At 44.2% G+C, this 23,081-nt stretch overlaps 1 protein-coding gene across 1 annotated transcript in view; it reads left to right on the top strand.

The window, feature by feature from the left end:
* Nucleotides 1-2,280: 2,280 nt before the first annotated feature.
* The window catches only part of HEXA (hexosaminidase subunit alpha), a 31,641-nt gene continuing 10,840 nt past the window's right edge, over nt 2,281-23,081 (top strand). The window contains exon 1 of the mRNA XM_005905598.3: nt 2,281-2,580. Within this exon, the coding sequence (XP_005905660.1) occupies nt 2,328-2,580 (253 nt within the window). The 5' untranslated portion in view covers nt 2,281-2,327. The remainder of the gene's footprint in view (nt 2,581-23,081) is intronic.

Below are 23,081 nucleotides of genomic sequence, written 5' to 3'. Positions count from 1 at the left end.
GCTGCTGCTGCTAAGTCGCTTCAGTCGTGTCCAACTCTGTGCGAATATCTCTCAACAATAATCTCTAAGTATTTTCATTAGTAATTTTTATAGTCTCCTTATTTGGGTCCAGCTTCTTCATTTTGTGGCTCTTTTATGTAAATTACTTCTCTCTCCTGATATAGGTTGAGTATCACAGAAAGGGGAGTTATGGCACTTGCCCAGTCCTGAAACCCCACTTTGACCTTGCTCTCACCTTTAACTTGCTTTGAACTCTCCCCAAATTATTGATCCTGAAAAAAAAAAAAATTATCGATCCTGTGGGACAGCTACCTGATTATGAACTTGGTTCTTCTGACAATGGTTCTTGGATCTCCTCCCTAAGTAATTGGGTAATAGTGGTACTCCTAACTGGTGGAGTACTCAGGCATTTGTTAGTGAGGATGAAAATTTAGGTTTAAGCAATATAGAAATTAGTGTAAATATGCAATATTAGGATCTGAAACCGAGAGATCTAATTTCTACTTCCTTTGCTACAAGCTCTGTTCTATTAAATAACATAACTGACCTTCTAAGAGGAATTTCTTGATGAATCCTGAAAAGTTAAAAAAAGTGAGAGATAATATTTATTTGATTTCCCAACGTAAGGTGTGTATGATGGTGCTGCTTAGTCCCTTCAGTTGTGTTCGACTCTGTGCGACCCTATGGACTATAGCCCTCCAGGCTCCTCTGTCCATGGGATTCTCCAGGCAAGAGTACTGGAGTGGGTTGCCATGCCCTCCTCCAGGAGATCTATCCAACTTAGGGACAGAACCTGGGTCTCCTGCATTGCAGGCAGATTTTTTACCACTGAGCTACCAGGGAAGCCAGTGATCCATGTATATATAACTGCTAAATACCTGGAGAAGGGAAAGGCTACCCATTCCAGTATTCTGGCCTAGAGAATTACACGGACTGTATAGTCCATGGTGTTGCAAAGAGTCGGACACGATAGAGCAACGTTCACTTTCACAGGTACCTAAAGCCTAGATATAAGTGATCGTGATTTTTAAGAGACTTTTATTTTTAAAAGTTCATTTTCCTGATCTTACCATTTTTCTAATTCTAAAATGCAATTTTATAATTAAAAAATTACCTACTAACCAAATAATGCCTCACAACAGCACTATTTTTATCTCCTTTTGCAGTGAGGGATTCAACTGTGCTCTGATAATCCAGTGGCGAACAAAGAAGACAGGGTCCTTGATTCAATAAATATCTGTGTTCTCACTGATCAGCCTTCAAGCCCCTTGACCTCTCTGCTTCCAGATACCCACTTTTCCTGGATCTATAGCTCTCTTCCTTTCCCACTGCAGGAATTAAAGCTCTCATTATCTTCCAATTCCAAAAAAAAAAAAGCCTCCCTCACTGGTTTCTTATCCATCCAACCACTCAACATGAGATTTCTAAAATGCAAATCTTCGGGCTGATTTTCAATTTCCTACTGTACTAAGTCCTGATTCTCGGACTTTCTATGTAAACCCCTGCAGAATTTCTCTCTGGGTATAAGACCTGTCATCTCTGGGTGTTCTCCAGTTTGCAACCAAAGTACAAGCAATGTCTTATCGCTTGCATTAAGTACAGGACCTAGCCTGTTTGTGGCATTTTTGTCTGTGAGGAGGGGATCTGGGGGCAGTTACTGGGAGATTATTAACCACTAAAGAAGAACCCACTCAAGAGCCAGCAAACGGGTCGCCTCAAGCTTGCTCTGAAAGTACACATCTTTTCCCCAGTCATAAGTAGTTCCCATTTTTGTAATCTTGTGATGCATTCTCTAGCTGAGCCATTCTGACTACCTAATTCCAACCCCTTTCTGCCCCACAGCATTTCATATCACAAGGGCCTGTGGTTTTAAGTCTCCATTTTTTTGCTTCTTAAGTTCCCTGGGCCTGGGACGTCCTTTACCTCCCAGGAAGCCTGGCGACCTTTTATTCCGCGTTCACGGCTCGGGAGACTTTCCTTTCTCGCTCGCCCACTCGGCCTCCCCACGTGGGGCTTCTATCCTCTGGTGCGCATATAGTTCTGTGATCGCAGGCCTGGCAACTGTGGAGGTGCATTAGCTACTGCTCCACCAGTCCCGGGAACCGCCTGAACTTGAACCATCGCCGATGCCCTGCACCATCCACCGCAGGCCGCAGGAGCTTCGGGTTCTCTCTGGGACTGGAGGGATGGGAGCCAGTACTCCCGGGTCACCGGTGAGGAGCTGTAGCGGGTCACGTGACCCGCCGATTGTCACGCGGGCACCGCTCACCTGACCAGGCTGTCACGTGGCCCGGCCGGCTGGGAGAGAGGAAGCAGACCGGCGGGCCATGGCAGGCTCCACGCTCAGGTTTTCGCTGCTGCTGGCGGCAGCGTTCGCTGGGCGGGCGACGGCCCTGTGGCCATGGCCCCAGTACATTCAGACCTCTGAGCTGCGGTACACCATCTTCCCGCAAAGCTTCCAATTCCAGTACCATCTCAGTTCGGCCGCGCAGGTTGGCTGCTCCGTCCTCGACGAGGCCTTCCAACGCTACCGTGACCTGCTCTTCGGCTCTGTGGCTTTCCGTTTTCCCCACCCCATAGGTGAGTCGGACCTGCCCAGTCTCGTTCCCGGGCTCCGAAAGGCCCTGCCTTGGGACAGCTCCCCCAAACCTCCTGAAACGCCCTTCCTCTGCCTTTTGCCCAACCCCCTCGTCTGTCCCAACCCTCTAGCTTCCACTTCCACCTGCCTTTTTTCTCCAGCTGTCCTCTTAGCCTCCCCAAGCGTTGGTTCCCCACCTCCATTCACTTCTTCACTAAATTGACTGGCCAGAACTTTTCTGTAATCCTGCCGTCCTGCTATATATTTCACCAATAATGTCTGCTTTAGGACTACAGTTCAATCAGAATAGGAAATTCCTAAAAATACTGTGCCAGTAGACATCTAAGGTGATCCCTCTGAGGGTGTTCCAGTGTCCGGGTCCTAGTGAGGTTGTGATCAGGGCTGCGCAGAGGAGACTAGAACTAATACCCACCACTGGTAAGACTAGACATGAGAGATATACTGACCTGTGTAAAATTACATAAAACTGTCTGACCCCTATTAGGGAAATGTTTAAACTGTGAGAGGAAAATCACCGATCACTTCCATAAGGAAACGAGTTTTAAGCAGCCACTTAAAGTGAGGTGGTGGATATAATTGGCCAGGACTGAAAGGAGGGTATTCCAGGAAGGAAGGAAGGTTTGAGCAGAGGCACAGAGGCTTACGGTTAAAATCACAGTGCTGGAAAAAAAAAAAAAAATCACAGTGCTGGGCTGGTGTGTGTAAAGAGGGTGGGGGGCTGGGGACCAGTGAGGTTGAGGAGGGTGTAGAGTTGAAATGAAGAGTCAGGAGTGCTTTGGATATGGGCTTCATCTGAAATAGCATGGGCTGGCAATTTTTCTTTAAGGTGGTTACTGAAAATTGTGCTTGTGGGGTTTTATCCATTGGGAGATAATGAAAACTGTTTTGGACTAACATTACCAAAGAAGAGATAAGAAACTTCCTTCTCTGATGTTCTTCCTGTGGAGTCTTCCCTTTGGAGCACAGTTTCCTAGAGAGGCTTTCAGATGACTTGAGCCATAAGCCATAATCCTATTTCTGCAAAAACAAGGAAGAATCTATGGAGGAGAACAACATCAACAAAGCCCAAACCATAGTATATTTCCCAGTGGGATTGAAGAAAACAACATATGCAAGTTGTTGTTGAGTCTCTTAAGTTGTGTCCAACTCTTTTGTGACCCCATGGACTGTAGCCCACCAGGCTTCTCTGTCCATGGGATTTCCCAGACAGGAATATTGGAGTGGGTTGCCTATTCCCTTCTCCAGGGGATCTTTGCCACCCAAGGATCAGACCCAGGTCTCATGCTTGGCAGGTGGATTCTTTATCACTGAGCCACCTGGAAAGCCCCATATGCAAGTTAAAACTTAGCTAAAGCTTCCAGTGTCCTCGTAGGCTAGCTCCTCCACCAGAGATCAAACTCATGCACCGTGCCTTGGGAATGCAGAGTCTTAACCACTGGACTGCTGGTGAAGTCCCCAGTGCTTTCTTAATGCAGCACAACTTCTGATTTTGAGCCGCTCCTTGAATTCAGTGAAGTTCATACTTCCAGGTTTTCTAAAAAACAAGTCTGGTGTTGAGTTTCAACTCTATTCTGAACTTGCCTCCAAGGCTTAGCTGTAGTCCATTAATTGCTAAATGGTTTGTGGAAGTATTTAGTACTTGTAATTGACAGGTGTTTCTGCCAACTGGAAGGTATGTGTTACATGTTGTTAAACTTGTTAAACAGGATTATTTTAGGCCCTAGATACTTGAGTGAACCTAGTTGTCTGTTTTGATCATTAAGCCACATCCTGTTTGCAGATCAAAGATCTGATTATTTGGGATAGCATCCAACTAATGTTGCTCCAAATACTTTTTGGGGTGCTTGATGGAGTTAATAAAAGTCCAGGTAAAATGACTAAATCTGACTATGTCATTTGACTGCATTCTTCTTTGCTTTTCTTGAAACTAGTTGATTGAAGCCGTAGTCCTTAATGATTATCATAAAGTTCTCATCCTGTTCTGATGTTTACATGTACACCCCTGTGAGTTTTTTAGGATGCCATTGTCCCTGAACAGAATAATCCCCAACCCGTTCCCAGACCTTTTAATGTAGAATGGAAGGAAGATTATTGTATGAGTATCTGGATCTTTCTACAGCCATTATCAATATTTGATTAGCTCATCCTCAGATGTTAAGTGACCAGGTTGATAAGTGGCAGAGTTCATGATAATCTGAATCTCCTAAAATTCCTCCTTTGGCCATTCCTTCTATAATTATGCCCTGAACATAGATATTTAATTATTTGTTGAATATATTAAAATTAACTTTAAAGGGCTACTTCGTATAAAAGTTTGTAAAAAGGTTTCATGATTTTTGTTTGTGTCCTGTTGTTCAGTCGCTCAATCATGTCCGACTCTTTGCAACCCCATGGACTGTAGCATGCCAGGCTTCCCTGTCTTTCACCATCTCCTGGAGCTTCCTCAAACTTATGTTCATTGAGTTGGTGATGCCATCCAACCATCCCGCCCTCTGTCGCCCCCTACTCCTCCTGCCTTCAATCTTTCCCAGCATCAGGGTCTTTTCTAATGAGCTGGCTCTTCGCATCAGGTGGCCAAAGTATTGGAGCTTTAGCTTCAGCATCAGTCCTTCCAATGAATATTCAGGATTGATTTCCTTTAGAATTGACTAGTTTGATATTGCAGTCCAAGGGACTGTTCTTTATGTCCAAGATCATCAAAAAGATGATCTGCAGGTTTCATTTAGAATTGATTGTCTTTCAAGTTTCAAATTTGGAGTATTAGCATGTGATTTCATGAAAAGGAGGAACACAGTATGCTGCGGTCCTAACTCAAGCTGCTCTTAACTCATCACAGAATTGGAGATGCATTGGAACTGCATCTAGAGAACATAGAGGGGAAGCCGATAAGAGGCAGCTGGGCTAGGGAGAAAGAGTAATGCTGATTGGTTCTCTCTGCTCTAATTGAACTAGAGGCTGTGTACACTTTAACCTTCCCCATGACAAGGACAAGGCATAGCCTTGGGGTGCTTGATGGAGTTGATAAAGTCCAGTTCAGTTCAGTTGCTCAGTCGTGTCTGACTCTTTGACACCGCATGGACTGCAGCATGCCAGGCTTCCCTGTCCATCATCAACTTCTGGAGCTTGCTCAGACTCATGTCCATCGAGTCGGTGATGCCATCCAACCATCTCATCATCTGTTATGCCCTTCTCCTCCTGCCTTCAATCTTTCCCAGCATCAGGGTCTTTTCCAATGAGTCAGTTCTTCACATCAGGTAGCCAAAGTACTGCAGTTTCAGCTTCAGCATCAGTCCTTCCAGTGAATATTTAGGACTGATTTCCTTTAGGATGGACTGGTTGGATCTCCTTGCAGTCCAAGGGATTCTCGAGAGTCTTCTCCAACACCACAGTTCAAAAGCATCAATTCTTCAGTGCTCAGCTTTCTTTATAGTCCCAACTCTCACATCTGTACATGACTACCAGAAAAACCATAGCTTTGACTAGATGGAACTTTATTGGCAAAGTAATGTCTCTGCTTTTTAATATGCTGTCTAGGTTGGTCATAGCTTTTCTTCCAAGGAGCAAATGTCTTTTAATTTCATGGCTGCAGTCACCATTTGCAGTGATTTTGGAGCCCCAAAGCATAAAGTCTCTCATTGTTTCCATTGGTTCCCCATCTATTTGCCATGAAGTGATGGGACCAGATGCCATGATCTTCATTTTCTGAATGTTGAGTTTTAAGCCAACTTTTTCACTCTCCTCTTTCACATTCATCAAGAAGCTCTTTATTCCTTCTTCACTTTCTGCCATAGGGTGCTGTCATCAGCATATCTGAGGTTATTGATATTTCTCCCGGCAGTCTTGATTCCAGCTTGTGCTTCATCCAGCCTGGCATTTTGCATGATGTACTCTGCATATAAGTTAAAAAGTCCAGGTAAAGTGGCTAAATCTGATTATGCAGAAGACTTGACTGCCACTTATATATATTGTCTTAAAAGCGAAGAGGAAGAAAACAATGCAGCAAGAGAGTTTTGTAGAATTCTTTTTCTTGTGATGGGGTATGTGGAGGATGGAGGGCTATATAAGAAGGAGAAATACAGTGATTTGAGAAGAATAGGTATCAGGAGAATCATTTTTAGCGAAGGGCAAAATAATTGTGTTCCATTTGGAATCCCTGGGCCTAAGATAGCTTGGCCTCTACCAGCCCCTCTTCTCGCAGCTGAACCCAAGAAGCTCAGCGTGATCTAGATGTGTATGGGTAGTCTGGGCCTGGTTTATGAAAAATTCCAGTCTTATTTCCTTGAGCCATCTCTGCGTCCCCTTTCCCCTGCTTGAAGACTGATTACAGTAGTGGACTTAGGGTCTGAAACATGATCTACTCAGGAGTCAGCCACAGAATGTTTATTGATCACTTCTTTAACTATGTTCCTTTGGCAAGTTGCCTAACTTGCAAGTAGCTACTGCTGCTTTTTATTTTCTAATATGTCTACATTTCAAGCATTTCTGAGGATACAGGGAGATAATGATGAGTGTCTTTACAAACTTTGAACTAGAAGGAAGAACTGGGTGTTTGGTTTTTTTTTGGCTGTGCTGGGTCTTCATTGCTACACAGGCTTTTTCTCTAGTTGTGATGAGTGGGGACTACTCTTCATTGCAGCATGCGGGCTTCTCATTGCCGTGGCTTCTCTTGTTTCAGAGCCTGGGCTCTAGATGCTCGGGCTTCAGTAGTCACAGTTCTCTAGCCCTAGAGCACAGCTCAGCAGTTGTGGCACTTGGGCTTAGTTGCTCCTCAGCACGTGGGACCTTCCCAGACCAGGGATATAACCTGTGTCTCTTAATGTGCAGTGCTTAGTCGCTCAGTCGTGTCTGACTCTTTGTGACCCCCATGGACTGTAGCCTGCCAGGCTCCTCTGTCCATGGGGATTCTCCAGGCAAGAATACTGGAGTGGGTTGCCATGCCCTCCTCCAGGGGATCGTCCCAACCCAGAGATTGAACCCAGGTCACCTGCATTGCAGGTGGATTATTTACCATCTACCACTGAGACACCAGGGAAGCCTAAGAACTTGGTGATTTTTAAAATGAAACAAAATGTAAAACGTTAAACCCTCAAGCTGCCTTTCCTCCCATCTCCTTCCATTCCACTTCCTCACCTCCACACTGAAGAGTGAATCACAGCACTGGAGATTTTTTGCCAGTTGATTCCCTCTTTTTTGATTTGTTTTTAACAGCAGGTGGGGTCTTTTTTTTTTTTTTTTTTCCTTACAGCTACTCAGTTTTGCTAGGGCATGTTGTGGATTTCTTAGCCCATTGAAGGCATAAACCTCAATCCTTTTCCTAATGATTTGTCAACTGAAATTAAAATGTATAGCCTGAGATCTGTGAGTTCAGTTTTATTTGGGGACTCAGGACTATAACCCAGGAGACAACCTCTCTCACAGCTCTGGAGACCTGCTCCAGTGAGTAGTGGGTCAACAAGCACATAGGTGATTGTGGAGAAAGGGGTCCATGCGGTCAAGCACACATCTCGGTAGAAGGCTGTTCTCGGTCACGAGGAACAGATATCTGGTGCTCTTCTATGTATGGAAAGATACAAGAAATTGGATTAATACAATTTTCTTCTGAAAATATCTTAACTTTCTGAGGGCTTCTTCTGCCAGTTTTCCCAGACCACAGAGTGCCTCATTTCTGATCTTTGCCCTAAACTCCTGTCAAGGTGTGCTGAATGTCTGTGACTGCAGTGGCTGCTCACCCAGTCCTTGTAGAGCTCAATGCTGAGTGACATTCCTTAGATGACAGTTATACAAAACAGAGTTTTGCTGCCCAACTCATATTTCTTTTAGAAATGAAAGAGGTTATTACTCTTATGTTTCTGTATTTTCATAAATTTCTTCTGCTAACCCTGGAAATAAGTGACAAGATCAGAGTCGATGTGCATCATCCAGAGGTTTAACCAATTGGATGACAAGCTTTCTCTCACCTTTGTGGGGCCGCTGACCAGGGCAGCTGAAGAGAGGAAGTTGAGTCTGGAGAGGTGAGACATGTATAAGAGAAGCATTTTCTGTGATCTGCCTCAAGGCTTAAGGGTTTGTAGTCTGTTGTAACAGAAAAATGGGTTTGTTTTTCTTCTCTATTCATGGTTGTAGTGAATAAGACCTATTACTGGGTCAGGAACTTCTCTCATTTATTTCCTGCATCTGTTTTAAGCTACTGTTATTGCTTAAGCTCCCTGGCCATGCACTCAACCCTGATCTCTAGCTAGCAGCAGGGTGCTATCATTGTGTCCACATCTTGAGGTTGGTTGTGGCTTGATTCTGGTGTGAAACTCTCTTCTCTAGCAGTGTGTGCTTAGATGCAGGAAGTTTGAGTGCTTGGCCACTTGAATGTCAGTCAGTAAGCTTCCTTTCTTTGTAACGCTTTGGGATGGGAGCAAGGGAGATGGCTTGCCAGGTATCCTCTCCTGGATGAAAAGTTTAACTACAGTCCTATTCAGTCTTGTCCTGGGGATAACTAGGATCTCACATTTGTGGCTTTGGTCTTTTGACTAGGGCCACAGTCCTAGTTTGAGGCCGATTCAGAGTTCCAAGCCCATGTCCCTTTTATATTGGGTGGGCCAAAAAATTTGTTAAGGATTTTTTAAGATGTTACAGAAAATGAACTTTTTGGCCAACCCAATATGGTGGTGGGTCAGCCTGTTTGCCACGCAGGGTGGCATCACACAGTAGTGGAGCCCTCAGGGTTCTATAAGAAGCTCATGGAAGGCCCTCAGGGCTGCTTCTGTGGTGTGGTTTTCCCACAAGGCAACTTGCCCCTAGGCTCTTCCAGCCAAGCTGCAAAAGTGACTTTTTAGGAAAAGACAAGTGAAAAATGGAAGGAAACTAGCATTTATTGAGTATCTGGCACTTGCTGTATGTTACACCCTCTAATCTTCATCACAGCTCTGGGAGGTTGGTGTTATACTTATCTTTCAGAACTGAGACTCAAAGAGGTTAAGGGTTACACAGCTAGCAATGGCAGAGTACAAATTCCAGTCAGGTCTGTTTGTCTACCAAGACTTTGCTTTTTACACTGTGCAGTGTAGGGACAGTCTACTCATGAATACCTTTATCAAGCATTATACCAGTTAGGGATTTGGGAACCTCACTGTCCTTTTGTAGGATTAAACTCTGATAACACTTCAGTGTTAATTACTTCAAATAGTAACTTCTGACATCTAATTGCTTTAATCGATAGCACTCAAGTTGTGAATATTTTGAGCCCTGGCCCATTGTTTGCAGATTGGCTTCCCCCCTTCCATTCATCCTTAATACAAGCAGCATTTATTAAGCAACTATAAATTGTCAGTAGCACTGGTCCAAAGAATATTAATGAGCTGCCTATGTCCTTAAAGAATTTACAGTCTCATACTACAAAGCTACAGTAACCAAAACAGTATGGAACTGGCACAAAAACAAACACATAGATCAGTGGAGCAGGAGAGACAGCCCAGAAATAGACCCATACACTATGGTCAAGTAATCTGCGACAAAGGAGGCAAGAATATACAATGGAGAAAAGACAAGCTTTTCAGCAAGTGGTGCTGGGAAAACTGGACAGCTCCATGTAAAAGAATGAAGTTACAATATTCTCTAATGCTATATACAAAATAAATTCAAAATGAATTAAAGACCTAATGTAAGACCAGATACTACTGAATGGGAGAAAATACTTGCAAATAATACAACTGAGAAGGGATTAATATCCAATATATATAAACAGTTCATACAACTTAACATCAAAAAAATACCCAATTAAAATGTGGTTGAAAGAAATTAATAGCCATTTTTCCAAAGCAGAAATGCAGATAGCCAACAGGAATGTGAAAATATGTTCAGTATTGCTAATTATCAGGGAAATGCAAATCAAAACCATAATGAGGTATTAACCTCACACCTGTCAAGATAGCCATTATCAAAAAGAACACAAATCAAAACCATAATGAGGTATTACCTCACCCCTGTCAGGATGGCCATCATCAAAAAGAACACAAATAACATTGGTGAGGATGTAGAAAAAGGAACCCTCCTACACTGTTGGTAGGAATGTAAATTGGTGCAGCCACTGTGGAAAACAGAGTGGAGGTTTCTCAAAAAACTAAAAATAGAATTACCATATGACCCAGCTGTTCTACTCCTGGCTAAACATATGAAAAAAACAAACACATTAACTAGAATGCACCCCAGTGTTCACAGCATCAGTATTTGCAATCGCTGAGATATGAAAGCACCCTAAGTGTCCATCAACGGATGAATGGCTAAAGAAGATGTGTGTGTATACACACACATGCACACAGTGGAATACTATTCAGCCATACAAAAGTCATACAAAAATTTTGTGATTTGCAGCAACATAGATGGATTTGGAGGGCGTAATGCTCAAACAGAGAAAGACAAGTAACTCTATGATATCACTTATATGCGGAATCTAAAAAATACAGTGCACTAGTGAATACAACAAAAAAGAAACAGACTCACAGAATAGAGAGAACAAACTAGTGGTTACCAGTTGAGGGGAAGAGGGGCAATATAGGGGTGCGGGAGTGGGTGGTGCAAACTGTTGGGTGTAAGATCAGCTCCAAGGTGTAAATACAGTGTAAGGAAGGTAGCCAGTATTTTGTAATAATCTTAAATGGAAAGTAACATTTAAAAGTTGTATAAAATTTTTAAATGAATTTTTTAGAATACTTAAGAATTTACAGTCTCAAAGTGGACAGACATACAGTAAAGTGTGATTTTTGCCAATAACTGAAGCACAGGTGCTTTGGGAACACCTGATATGTGTGTGTGTGTGTCTGTGTGTGTGTGTGTGTGCACATGCATAGGGGGTACATTTTGAGAAGACTTCCAATAAGAGCTGTCTAATAAGATCTGAAAGGAGCTGATGGAGGTGGAGTTAGTAACCTACACAGAAAGAAATACATGCAGGAAAGGCCTTTAGGAAAGAAGCTTTCATGACATATTTAAGAAACTCAAGATCAGTGATGTCAGCATGAAGCACACAGCTACAGGGTGAATCAGCAAGTTCTGAAGCTAAAGAGGTGGTAGATGCAAGGTCATGAAATGACCTGGGGAGCCCTGATAAAGAACATGAACTTCATCCTAAGGTCAAGGAAGGCCAATAAAGGCCATTAAACAGGATAAGTGATGTAACTAAACTCTGACTGCATTGGGGATTGGTGGGGAATGGGACTAGAGGCAGGAAACCCACTTAAAAGACTCTTACAGTGGTCTAGATAAGCGAGAAAAGTGGCTGAAGTGGGTTGACAGCTGTACAGACAGAGAAAACTAGAAAGATTGAAGAAAAATGTAGGAAGTAGATGTCCTTTGACAATCAAATGGATAAAGAAGATGTGGTACATTTACACAATGGAATATTACTCAGCCATAAAAAGGAATGAAATAGTACCATTTGCTGCAACATGGATGGACCCAGAGATTGTCATACTAAGTGAAGTAAATCAGACAGAACAGACACATGTCATATGATATCACTTATATGTAAAATTCTAAAAAAGTGATACAAATGACCTTATTTACAAAACAGAAACAGACTCACAAACTTAGGGTCACCAAGGGAAAGGTGGGGGAGAGGGATAAATTAGGAGGTTGGAATTAACATATATATACTACTATATAAAATAGATTAACAACAAGGAATTACTGTTTAGTACAGGGAACTCTACTCAATACTCTGTAATGAACTTTACGGGAAAAGAATCTGAGAAAGAGTAAATACATGTATATGGACAATCAAATCACTTTACTGTACACCTGAGACTAAGGCAACATTGTCAGTCAATTATACTCCAATAGAAAATTAAAATGTTTTTCAAAAGAAAAAAGTTTTAGGAAGTGGGATGCTTGAAAAGTAGGGGTTTTGATGGAGAAGGGGGTTATGGGGATGACTCCAGATTTGCGATTTAGTAATTTAAATGTATTCAGCTGCCATTCACAAAGACAGAGGAAATAGTAGGAGAGCAAGGGAAGGAGTGAAAAGAGAGAGAGATTAAGAGGTTGGAGGCAGACGGGAATGATTAAAAGTGAGTTTGGTTTTGGACCTGTTGAGTGTGAGGTGCCGATTAGCTAGCAGACAGTTAGCTGAATGCTAAAGCTTGAGAGAATGAGTCCTAAAGGTGACCATGAGAGGGTGTTGAGGAGGAAAAGGAGGATGTCACTGGATGACTGCTAAGCCAGAACGTGGGTTAGTTCTTCCTCTTGGGTCACCTAGGATTTGACTAGGTGAAATCACCTAGTCACCTAGGATTATGACTAGCTTTCAGACAGAGAGGAACACTGGAGACTGGAATCCAAAGTCTTAGGTAAATAAAGAAGTGACCAGGAAGTTGCAGAGTGTTGTGACAAGGAGAGGTTCAAGATTTTACAGCTGAATGTCATGATTTCCAGAGGAGAGGTGGTGGTTGTTTTTTTACTTGATGGAAGAGGGTGGATGGCCTGGAAGCAGCCCCCATATGTCTCGCCTAGGATGTGAGAAGGAGCTGCCTCTCAGAGCAAGTTGTAGGGAGAGGCAGGCTTCAGTTTTGGGGGAAGTAGAAAAGGCTGTAGGTGTTGGTAGTTGAGTAACCGTGAATGAGGCTCCAGAGGGTTGGCAGGTGTGGACGATGTAGTACAGGTGACTTGGTGGAGGAGAGGAAACGGCCCTCACGGGACTGGGAGTGTGGGCCCAGAAGGAGCAGAGGCAGAGTGACCAAAGAGGACAGCAGGACAACACGGTAGATTTCCATGACTATAGGACTGCCGAGGAAGGAAGTTCCAGAGATAAGCAAAGGTTCATGTATGTGTGTGTGTGTATGAGAAATTAATATATGACAAAGGAAACATTTCCAATCAAAAGTGAAAAGATGTGTTAGTCAATAAATATGTTAGGATGACTGGTTGACGGTTATCCATTTGGAAAATTTTTTAATCTTTATCTCATGCCAAGCACAAAAGTAAATTCCAGGCATGCTAAAGATCTAAAGATATGCCATCAAACTATTAGGACTCAAAGGAACAATTCATTTAGTCCCAGGGTAGAAGAGGCCTTTCTAAACAAGTCAATAAAGGAAACCATAAAGGAAAAGACTAACAGATTTGACTACATACAAATTAAAGCAAAAGAACCCTTAAGTTAGAAAATAAAGGACAAAATGAGGCAAATATGTAACCTTAAAAGACAAGGTTAAAATCTAGAAAGAGCTCTGCAAAGCAATAAAAGAAAATTAACTTTTAAAAAATGCAAAGACAGATGAACTTATCTACAAAACAGAAACAGACCCACAGACTTAGAGAACAGACTTGTGGTAGCCAAGGGGGAGCGGGGACGGAGAGGGGTGGACTGGAGTCTGGGGTTGGGGGACGCCAGCTGTTACATACAGAATGGAGAAACAACAGGGTCTTGCTGTACAGCTCAGGGAACTAGATCCACTCTCTTGGGATAAGCCATAATGGACAAGAACATTTTTAAAAGAATTTTATGTGTGTGTGTGTAACTGAGTCACTTTGATGTACAGTAGAAAGCACAGTGCAACTATACTTCAATAAAAAGTTTTTGTAAAAAAAAAAAAAAGTTTTTTTATTGGGAAAAAAGTACAAAAAATATGACCAGTAAATACAGAGCAGTGCTGAAATTCAATGACTATTACAGGGATACAAATTAAAACAGTGCTGTATCTCAGATGGAGAGGGATTGTGATACAGTGCTGTATCTCAGATGGAGAGGGATTGAGATGATCTAGTTTTAGAAGGGGAGAAGGCAATGGCACCCCACTCCAGTACTCTTGCCTGGAAAATCTCCTGGACGGAGGAGCCTGGTAGGCTGCAATCCATGGGGTTGCTAAGAGTCAGACACGACTGAGCGACTTCACTTTCACCTTTTACTTTCATGCATTGGGGAAGGAAATGGCAACCCACTCCAGTGTTCTTGCCTGGAGAATCTCAGGGACGGGGGAGCCTGGTGGGCTGCCGTCTATGGGGTCGCACAGAGTCGGACACGACTGAAGCGACTTAGCAGTAGCAGCAGCCGTTTTAGAAGGACGGAAAGATGGGCCCATGTATGTTGGTTCAGATAAACTAGTACAATAATTTGGAAGAGTAATTGGGCAGTGTCAAAACTAAAAACTTGGACTTGCCTAGTGGTTAAGAATCTGTCTACCAATGCAGGGGACACAAGTTCGATCCCTGGTCAGGGAAGATCCCACATCCTGTGGGGATCACATGCTCAGGTGCTACAACCACTGAGCCAGCATGCTGCAACCCCTGAAGCCTGTGCACTCTAGAGCCCATGCTCTGCAACAAAAGAAACCCCTGCAACGAGAAGCCCACGCACCACAACCAGAGAGCAGCCTCCACTTTGGTGCAATTAGAGAAAGCCCATGTGCAGTAGCAAAGACCCAAATAAATAATAAAAGGAAGAAATACTTCCATATTTTTGGCCTAGCATTTCTACCTCTAGGAATTTTCCTACTAAAATCTCTCACAATTGCTTTAAAAATAATATATATATGAATATTTACTAGAGAATTGTTTATAATATTGAAAACCTAGAAGTAGTCCCAAATGTCCACAAAGAGGAAAGAAGTTGCTAATTTCAGCTTTTTAAAATTAAAGTATGTTTGGGAGTTCCTTGGTGGCCTAATGATTAGGATTCTGATTTCACTGCCATGGTCCCAGGTTGGGGAACTGAGATCCTGTAAGCTGCATGGCGTGGCCAAATGAAAAAAAAATTAAAGTATATCTCCAAAATGGAATTGCATTAAACACTTACAAACAATGATGTAGGTTTATATATACTGACATTAAAAGATCTGCAAATCATTTTGGTAAGTGGAAAAAAGTTACTAATATGTATTGGGCTCTCATTTTTGTTTTTAAAATAAATCTATATAGTTAAAAAAACTGGGATGTATGCAAAATGATAACCAAAGTTATCTCTTAGGATCTAGAATTATAGGGAGATGTTCTTTCAGTGGACGAGGGGAGTGAACAAGTACAGGTTAAGTTTGAAAAGTAAAGCAAAAAATAAAACTTCTAACTACAAATTTTACAAAAGAAGACAGAAGGGAAAACATTCAGGATTCACCTATGGGCTAGATGGATTGTACTTCAGAGTAGGTATTAGTAATCTATGGAGGGAAAAGAACTGTAGAACTCATGGGAGGAGGCACCATGGTCCAGACAGAGTTCAGCAGCACTCGGGGGCTCCAGGCCGGGGCAGGGAGATTCTCAGACTCCCACTTTACCAGGAGAAGTCTGACAGGGCAGCCTTGCCTCTTCTCCTGGACGCACCACTGCTCTTGTGTGTCAGCAGCTGCCCAGGCTTAGAATACCTTTTCCCTCTTGGTAGCTGGCAAACTCCAACTCAGGGTTCAAAGTCCTGCTCAGACGTCCCCTTCCAAGGTTAAGTCTTCCTCTCTGCCTCTGGAAGGAGGCAGCTATAATATCTACTGTAGCCTTAATCACACTGTTTTGTAACTGTTTTTATATTTGTCTCTCCCACTAGACTGTGAGCTCCTCAAGGGCAGGGACCAGGGCTTGTTTTTCCTTTTAACCATCCCAGTACCTACCACAGGTCCAGATGCACAGTAAGTGCTCGGTATATCCTTGTTGGAATGAGTGAGAAATGAATGATTCCAAGGGCTCTCATTAGGTCAAGTGTGGGAGAGGAAGCCTGGATGCCATGCATATAAAGGTGGGAGGGAGAGGAAGAACCAGCACCGGCCCCATCAAGGAGAGCACAGGACTGCTGGGCAGGGCAGACCCGAACGAGTGGGATGTGCCAGAGACTGACTGGGTTGACTTCCTTAGTTTTTACTCCAGAAGCCAAAACACATGCCACTTTATTACCAAAGCGAGTGGTATTTTCTTCATGCTGCTAAGAGTCTGTGAATTAACACATTGCTGTGATGGAAATGTTTTGATTCAGGGAGGAGCAGCGTGGGTCGAGGGACAGGCTATTACGCACTGAGGTGAAGACATGGTTTCCAGATATCTGTTGCAGGAAGGAGTACTGCCTTCCAGAGAAGTAGAAAGACCCAAATCTTTGGATTTGTGGACCGAAGAGTCTTCAGAGCAGTATCTGAAAAGGCACTTGCTGGATGTCTGGGTGTCTTATTGCTATCCACCACCTGAATCCCACTTCCCAGATGGCACTAGTGGTAAAGAACCCGCCTGCCAATGCAGGAGACACAAGAGACAGAGGTTCAGTCCCTGGATCGGGAAGATCTCCTGGAGAAGGGAATGGCAACCCACTCCAGTATTCTTGCTTGGAGAATCCCATGGACAGAGGAGCCTGCAGGGCTACAGTCCATGGGGTCGCAAAGAGTCGGACACGACTGAGCATTCACAGCATGGCAACTGAATCTTAGATCTTCAGAAATACTAGGTTTGGGTGTATAAAAGTTATCTCTATATTAACTGTTTGCCGTTTATACCTGATTATTGTGTAGCACAGTCATTATGCATATATAGAATTAAATATGCATTTAAAACATTCTAGCATCATTCATTTTTTCTTTTCAGCAAACATTTATTGAATGACTACCGTGTGTCAGGCACTGGGAATACAAAGACACTGAGATTGGTCCCTGCTGTTGAGGAACTCACAGCCTTGGTGAGGAGACAGACAAATAAACAGCATATATTAAGATACCTGTTATGAAAAATGTATGTATATGTTGCTTCATGATCACATAGGAAGGTCTGCTAGGAAAGGGGAGGGGACTGACAAAGTTTTACAGAAGGAAAACCAGAGCTGTTTCTTAATCAGGTGAGATATGGAGGCAATCCAAAGTTTGTTTCAATTGGAGAAAGCAATACATGCAAAGAAAAAGAGTGAGAAAATGTAGCACTTTCAGAGTTCTGTAAAGAGTTCACTGTGCTCCTGGGAGAGTTCCCAAACAGGAGCAGAGAAAGACAAGTTTGTATAATCATTCAGCAAATTCTGCACTTTATCCTGAAATCTGTGGGGAACCACCGTAGGATTTTGAAAGTCATAATCTGACTTTCATTTTAAAAGATCACAAAGGATAGTCGATTGACATGGTATATAAATGGAAGTAGGGAGAACAACTTGGGAGATTTTTTATAATCTAGGTGAAAATTCACAAGAGGCTGAATTAAGGCATTTAACCCAATGCAAGTGGGAAGATGCTGATGAGGTCAAGAGCCACTATCAACTTTGTAGTCACAACACTTAGTTAGATCTTTCCTTTATTATTATTTGGCTGCACTGGGTCTTCATTGCAGCGCTTGGGCTTCTCTAGTTGTGCACAGGCTCTAGAACACATGGGCTCAGTAGTTTTGGTGCGTGGGCTTAGTTGCAGTATATGGAATCTTACTTCCCCAACCAGGGATTGAATCTGGGCCCCTTACAATGGGAATGTGGAATCTTATCTGCTGGACCACCAGGGTCCCTCTCCCTCTTATTAGTTTATATAATCTTAGTGCTTGGGCTTCCCTAGTGGTAAAGAATCCACCTGCCAATGTAGGAGTTTGATTCCTGGGTCAGGAAGATCCCCTGGAGAAGGAAATGGCAACACACTCCAGTATTCTTGCCTGGGAAATCCCATGGACAGAGGAGCCTGGTGGGCTACAGTCCATGGGGTCACAAAAGAGTCAGACACGACTGAGCAACTAAACAACAACAACAGATCTGAATGCTTAGCACAGGATTTGCCACATACAGTCTGAGTGAACTCCGGGAGTTGGTGATGGACAGGGAGGCCTGGTGTGCTGCGATTCATGGGGTTGCAAAGAGTCGGACATGACTGAGCGACTGAACTGAACTGAACTGAGACAGTCAATAAGTATACGTGAATGATCTTTTGATCTACTCAGAAAAATGGGAGGAGGAGGTTTCTGGTTTGGGTGACTCAATAGATGGTGTTATTATCAAATTGAGAGAGAAGGTCAGCTAGGAAGATTAATATAGAGTTAGTTCAATTCTGTGTCTAAGTTTCAAAGTGCTTTTGAGACATCTGAGTGGAGGTGTATGAGTCTACAGCTCCAGAAGGGAACGTAGACTTAAGAATCATCAATCACCCTGGAAGTGGATGACATTGTCCTGAGAGAGTGTAAAGTGAGGAGAAAAGGAGAAGTCTGGAAGCTTGGGGACATGAGCATGTAGGGGAGGATGAAGGAAAAGGAGAACAAGGAAGCATGTTCAAGGCCTGAGAAGGAAGACCAAGACAGAAAGTGGCCCTTAAGCTGAGGGAGTTTAGTTTCAAGAAGGCCAGGGCTGTCTGATGCTGCCAAGAGGCCCAGAAGTGAGTGTCAGTAGAATGCTGCTTCTCTAAAGCAGGGACTTTTGTCTGTTTTGATTGCTGTTGTATCCCCAGCACTTAGGACAGCCTGGCACATAGTAAGTGCTCAATAAATTAACTGATAAATGAATGAATGAATTGAAAAAATCCCTTGCATTTAGTTGCAGAACCACAGGTCCTTGGTGAAGGTATTTTCCCAGGAGTGATGGTGAAGGAAGCTAGATTATAGTGGACTGAGGAGCCGAGAGGATGTCAGGAAGTGGCTACAGAGAGGACTGTGCACACATCTCCTCTTATGTGCCGGGCTCTGAGCTAAGCACTTTACATGCATTAACTCATTTAATCTTCTCAACAGCCCAATAGGCTAGATCCTGTTATGGTCACCAGATGAGGAACCTGCAGCTCAGAGGGGAAAATAACTTGCTCAGGGTCCCACAGCTAGAAAGTGTCAGCCAAGATTTGAACCCAGATCTATGTGACTTTAAAATTTAGCACTGAGCTGCTCAGCCTACATTTCCTATAGAGTTTCTTTGTAACCAGAAGGCGACAGAAAGAGAGACTCTTCGGGATGAGTTGAGACCAGGAAGACATGCAAATATTTTAATGCTGATGGGAGAGAATTGCAAAAAGAAATAATTTGAAGACATGGGGGAAAAGGGAACTAATTTATACAAGAGGAGCCCGGGGAGAGTTGCAGACCACAGGTAAAAGGAAGCCCCTTCCACTGAGGCAGGAGAGGAGAAGACCAGGTGTGTGTGGCAGGCAGTTTTGTCAGGGAGGAGGGGAAGGTGGGGGTGGGCAGGCTTCCCTTCTGGCTTTCTGCTGAGATTAAAGCAAGTGGCAAAACGGTTGTGGACTTGAAGAAATGGTACAAGTCTGAAATAGCTGTTGCAGAGACTGGGAAAAAGCAGTGGTGGTGGGGATTTTCAGGACGGCATCAAGGGCCCAGCCAAGATGAGAGACCAGGATTAGGTGCACCAAAGGCAGATGTTTGATGGATCCAGGTTGAGGGTTTTGCCCCCTACATGCAACAGAAGGAAGGGATGACTGTTAAGAGCATTGGCTCGATGGTGTTGGAGGTGCCCACATCTCGGGCAACAGGAAGGAAGCGAAGACGGCAGAGGAGGGAGAACAGAAACGAAATGGAAGGGTCATAGTTCTGGGACCCGCACAGCACAAACAGTGGGATTTGGGTGATAAAATGGTCTCAGGTTCCCCTGTTCTAAAGAGTTCCACCTCCAGACCTGACCTGTGATGAATAAGGCAAAACTGTGCTAAAAAGAGAGGGATAAGGAGAGAAAATTAACAGTGGTTATCCTATCAGAGAGGAAGAGGGGTGCTGAAGATAACTTTTTTTCTATAAATACTTCTGGGCTGTTTGCCTTTTTTTTTTTTTCTTTTCTTTTTTGGCTGCACCAGGTGGCATGTGGGATCTCAGTTCCCCAACCAGGGATCAAACCTGCATCCCTTGCATTGGAAGCATGGATTCTTAACCACTGGACTGCCAGGGAAGTCCTTGAATTTTTTTAACTTCTTAAAAAAAAAAATACAGACTTTTCATTGAACCCGGGAAAGAGCGGGCTTCCGTGAAAGCAGGGGGATGAGGGAGCAGTGGTCTGGAAGGGAACCCCAGGCTGTGTGGTTTGTCTGTGGAATCCTGAGCTGTTGGCCCTGAGGAGGAGCAGCCAGTAAACAATGGTCCCACCCTGCCATTGTTTACCAGGGAGGAAGTGGGAGCCACAGGACTCACTCAGCTTGGCAGCAGCAGAACTGAGCCAGAACTAACCCTTCCTGATCTCCCAGCTCAGTGCTCTGTTTTCCATGCTGCTTCCTGAGCACTGGAGGCTTCAATTTCCTGCTGTCCTGCCCAGGCCCATTGCAAGGGCGCCCATGCGATTGCTGGTGAGCCAGCTGTTTGCCAGACCCTGCTTCCCACACCTCAGTCCCTCCCAGTGCAGGGGTGTGGGTGTGTGTAGAGGCAGCTTGCCTGTCCCTTATTTCCTGTTCTCTTCAGAGTAGCGACTTGGAGGCGGAAACTACAATGATGGCCTCTGTTTACATCCGTTTAAATGACCCAGTGTCCCTCCTGTTTTGCCAGCTCTCACATCACCACCTACTCCGGTCCTTCCTCCTCAGAGCTTGTTTAAGCAGCAGCCATGACTCTGTGTCTTTTTAATCAACCCAGACCCGTATGAGTCACTGAGAGCACTTAAGATAGGGCTTCTTCACCATGAGATGGGTGGCCAGGGGTGGAGAGATAAGTCCTTAAATGAGGGGCCTTGTTCTAGGGGAAAAGTCCTTTCATTTTTGTCAGATCCTCAAAGGAGTCTGTGACCTTTCCCTTCTTAAAAGACCAGGGATTTAGAGAATGAAGTGCAGGTGTGTTTTAGAAAAACCAAAATATGATAACAGCAATTACATGTTCCCTTGTCTTCTCAGTAAGAGTTCAGATAAGCCTGGTGTTTGTGCAGCCTCTCTCGTCCTCAGGATGGGGAGTGGCAGTTGTATTAGGGAGCTGAGATTTCTCTATTTGGTAGACTGAAGTCCAGAAGGGTAAGATGATAGCTTAGGACCCTTGCCCTCTTTGGCACGCCTGCCGGGTAGATGTGCAGATGAACTCTCCACACAGTGATACTGGGGCTCTGTGGTGTGTGGGGTCTGGTGGGGACAAGGAGACGAGGGACAAGGCGGTAGTTTAAGGAGAGATATTATAGTTCTCTTCATGCCTGCCTCTCAGTGAAGCCCTCCTTGGTCTTTGGGATTTGTAGAGATGGCCCTGCACATTCTGGGTCGAGCGCACTCCCTGCCCTGACAGTCTGGTTGTCCTTCTGTGTTGTGGGCATGAGTCTTCAGGGTTTAGAATGGAGCTGTGAGTTGGCCTGTTCTAGAATAGCCTCAAATTCTCTTCTGCCTCCAGGGTATAAGCAGGTGTTAGTGTGGGGCAACAGGGTATTTACCAGCAGGGGAAAGAATGTGTTTGCTCTTGCTAGTAGGAAAGGACCTCTGATTGGCTTGCTTCTTGGCCAGCCTGAAAACCAAGATGCAGCCATGTGGTATAGTGAGCAGGAGATTAAGCAGGCTTCCTTGTGTTCAAGGCTCCTGAGTTCCTTCTGCCTACAGATGGATAATGTTCGGGATTCCAATGTGGCTCTGAATCCTCTCTCCCTGCACTGTGCGAGACCATCCTACCCCTGACTTTGTAGTTCCATAGGAAGTCATGGATGTCATGGTGGCAATGGGGACAAATGTGGCTCCAGAAACAGAATAGAGGGAGTTCACTGAGGTTCATGCTTGGGGTTGGTACAATCAGTACCACCCTGAAGGTCATGGACAAGAACCAGTGGGAGGATGGGAAGAGACTGTCCATTTGTGTTTTGGTTTGGTGCTTTTTTTTTTTTTTCCTGTGTAGACTGGGATCTGTTGAACTGTATTAGATAGTATGTTGTCTCCAACTGAGTGGCTTTTCACTGTTGGGCAGAAGTCTGCCTTGGACAGAGAACCTGTTTGGGAAGAGGAAGGAAGGAAACAGGATGGTCTGGTGGCTACATACCTTTGCTGGAGTGCCAGCTAAGCCATTTGCGGCCCCCTCTGCACGGCAGACCCTCCTGTCACCTAGCTCCTCATCAGCTCCTAACCTGTTACAAAGCTGGACGCCTTCATCTGCAACCCTCCAGAGCAGTGCTACTTCAAGTGCCAGTCTGCAATGAGATGAGAAGCATATTCACCAGAATGTAAAACTTCCCTTCATCAAGAAAAGCTTGTTACAAGAAACTGTTAGCACTAAACTGTGTTTTCTCTGACATAACTGACTTACACTCTGGAGTCATATAAGCTTCCTATCTGTTGACCAACCAGTAACACCACTGGCACATCAGCTAATCTGCAGACCACACTTTGACTAGCAATACTCCAGAGCCACCTCTAGTTCAGACGCAGTTGTTGCGGTCTTTGAACCCCTGTAAGCCGGAAACAGAGAGCCCTGGTTGCAAAGAGCTGCTGGCAGGTCCATCATGCGAGGGCCAGGGTGGGTCACTGGGGGGAGGGGAACACAACCCCAGAGAACAAGTCAAACAGGTGACTAGGTGGCACCTGTGCCAAGGGCAGCTGTCCGCCCCCCTTTCCCTCTTACCACACACAAACTGAAAGAACTAGAGTTGGGGTCCCTCCTGTAGGGCCTTGGTTTTGCCTAATGTTTCTGGCGGCAAGTC

This window comes from Bos mutus, chromosome 10 (genome assembly GCF_027580195.1).
Source record: "Bos mutus isolate GX-2022 chromosome 10, NWIPB_WYAK_1.1, whole genome shotgun sequence".
Lineage (NCBI taxonomy): Eukaryota > Metazoa > Chordata > Mammalia > Artiodactyla > Bovidae > Bos > Bos mutus.
This window is presented reverse-complemented; position numbering and strand designations above follow the sequence as displayed.